This window comes from Nelumbo lutea, chromosome 1 (assembly GCF_056320005.1).
Source record: "Nelumbo lutea isolate HS-2025 chromosome 1, American lotus-T2T, whole genome shotgun sequence".
Classification (NCBI taxonomy): Eukaryota; Viridiplantae; Streptophyta; class Magnoliopsida; order Proteales; family Nelumbonaceae; genus Nelumbo; species Nelumbo lutea.
Genome location: NC_142684.1, coordinates 198,601,285 through 198,604,100, shown reverse-complemented (window position 1 = coordinate 198,604,100; position 2,816 = coordinate 198,601,285). Strand labels below are relative to the sequence as shown.

The following is a 2,816-nucleotide window of genomic DNA, read 5'->3' as shown; positions in this document are numbered from 1 at the left end:
AACCAACGTATTGTATCTTGGGCATTATGGGATATTTGATGAAATACATTGAAATCATAAAATAACACACTTGCACATAAACAGTTGTAGCAATATCATGTTTTCCCCTTGGGGTCTCCTCTCTTTTGGGTTTTTAAAGCAAAGATGTTAATGGTGTTTCAGTATGATAGAAGATTGTTTTTTGATAAAAAAAAAGAACCCCAAAACAAGAACCGTGTAAATTGAAACATTTTCAGGTTGAACTGATAGTTTCAGTACATGCAATGAATGCGTCTTTTCTTAGGGGTTTCAAGGTGGATTGAAGGACTATTAGATAGTAAATAGATGCATGCAGCCATGCAATACCTCTCTCTCTCACACACACACAATTCGATAATGGGGCCTCTACCACGTGTTTTTTGTAAGAAAAGGATGTAAATTATTCAATGTCTATTTGTTCACACGACAGGAGAGCATGGCAATGCATGATACTTTGTGAAGAGTGAAGACAGTCTGAAGACTCTGAACTGGCCAAATACCTCGTTAGGGCCCATATAGTGGAAGGTCTCTCTTATCAACAGGAAAAGAAAAGAAGGTCGCTTTGGCCAACCAGGATAACCTTTTTCAACAATCAAACAACACTAACAAAAAGTACTGAACTTCTCTCTTTTTTCTTTTATTTAAGAGCCCATAGTCACCTTTTTACTTCTTGAATATTTTGATTATTTTCAAATAAACAAGTTGTATTACTATCATATAATGGTTTGGTTCTGCCGTATGGATCATCTACAAGCGGTAGGGATGTAACATGAATAACACATTTTGGTGATCACTGCAGTGTTTTTGGTTTCACTGGTTAACTTTTCTTGGTAATAAAAAAGATTGTTTCTGGTTACTTCATTGAAAAATAAATGGTTATGTGCCAGTGGCAGTCCAGCATTTCTGTATTAATCTAGTTCTGTAAATAGTTGGCTCTGGCATGCCTCAGGGTAGACCTAATCCCAAACAGATAAATATTCAGAATCAGGATCAAAACATATAGCATCATGGCATTCTGTTGTTCATCTTGTGAATATACCATGACAATACAAGATATCTATCTGTAATATTCTAAAGTCTATCTACAACAACACCAAGCTTTGTTTGGCTCCCGCTCCCTCCTCAAACCAAAACAACACTAGAAAATTTCAATAGCTCTATTTCCAAGCCCAGAAAAAAGAACATGTACTTAAACCCTGTAAACTGTGTTGTTAGGGTATCTACTGGTATGGCATTTCATTGTTGCTTCTAGGCTCTAGCTCATGTGGTGTTTTTCCCTCTAAATTTGCACTAATGGAAGCCGATGACTCCACAAAACGAAAAAAGGAAAAAAAAAAAAAGAAAAAAAAGAAAATGCTGCCTTTAGTTTTCATTCAAGCACATTGTCTCAATTTCTTCAGAATACCCACAAGTTCAACAATGATGCACATACATGCCCACATATTATGCACACAGGTAAACTCTAGGAATGCATCAAGAACAACAACAACAAGATGTCCAAGATCTCCCAATTAATCAGCATTAGGCATTAGTCCAATTGAGATTACAAACAGAAAGGGGGGAAAGCACCCATCATCAAAAAGAAAAATTTTAAAAGCCCAAACAACAAAAAGAAATGAGCATACCGACTACAAGGAGCAATTAAACAGGGTGAACTGGTGAGCATTTGATCATATAATAAAATCTCACTTGGCGACCATCCGGACAATGAAATCTTCATAACGAATCCGACCGTCGGATCCAACATCGACCTCGCGGATCCACTCATCGAATTCAGAGGGGTCGAGCTTCTCCCCGATGCTGGTGAGGATATGGCGGAGTTCGGAAACGGCCACGTAACCGGTGGAGTCCTTGTCAAGGACCTTGAATGCATCACGGAGTTGGCGATCGAAGGGCTCGGGCTTCATGTGTTTGCTCATGAGTTCCAGGAACCGAGGGAAGTCGAAAGGGGAGGTAAGCTTCTCCTGAGCGATGATCTCTTTGAGCTGCGCTTGTGTAGGGTTTCCTCCTAGAGATCGCATCAGGATCCCTAATTCCGACGCTGCGATCCGACCATCTCCATCGGTGTCAAACAGCGTGAATGCTTCCTTCATGGAGGCCACTTGATCGTCGCCGAGATCCTTTCCCATCGTTACTCCTCTCCCTTAATGCCTTTCTGTTTGTCAAAAATCCTGCGTGAGGAATGAAAATGGTAACGCAGCGTGTGGCGCTCCGTTTTGTCGCTGAGCCTCGTTTCCTCCCTTTTAATGACGCAAGCGAGCGGGAACTTTCCGATTTCCTGGGTTTGGATCTCATCATCAGCGGTGCGTAGCGCATCTGTTTTTTTCTTGTTGCTATTTTTTGAATTGTTAAGGCAATTTTAGGGCTGTAAATGCATCATTAGAAAATTCGATATGCAACGGATATTGAAAATTAATATTCTAATTCAAATTCGATTAAATATTCGAATATTTTATTCTATTCGAATTTGATTAATTAATTAGTTTAGGTAATTAATAAATATATAAAATAAATATCTTATTTATATAAAGTATATAAGTATATAAATTATTTATATAATTTAATTATTATATATAAATTAAAACATTTAAATATTTTATATATTATATATAAGAATTAAATAATTGGTTGAATTCGGATATTTATTGAATCGATCTGAATTCGATTTAATTATGTCCAACTTCAAATTCAAAATCAGATTTTCGAATACCATTAGCACCCCTAGTGGCAAGGCGAAAACAATCACTGAACCCATATTCACATTTGTTAATTTTGTCTAAACCTAGTCGGGTACTCGG

General features: G+C 37.6%; 1 protein-coding gene across 1 annotated transcript; it reads right to left on the bottom strand.

Moving 5' to 3' along the window:
* Window positions 1–1,512: 1,512 nt before the first annotated feature.
* On the bottom strand, window positions 1,513–2,253 carry LOC148880264 (putative calcium-binding protein CML13). The gene has a single exon (XM_088962137.1). It carries the CDS (start codon window positions 2,145–2,147, stop codon window positions 1,704–1,706), a length of 444 nt encoding a protein of 147 aa, XP_088818263.1. The 5' UTR covers window positions 2,148–2,253; the 3' UTR covers window positions 1,513–1,703.
* Window positions 2,254–2,816: the final 563 nt, after the last annotated feature.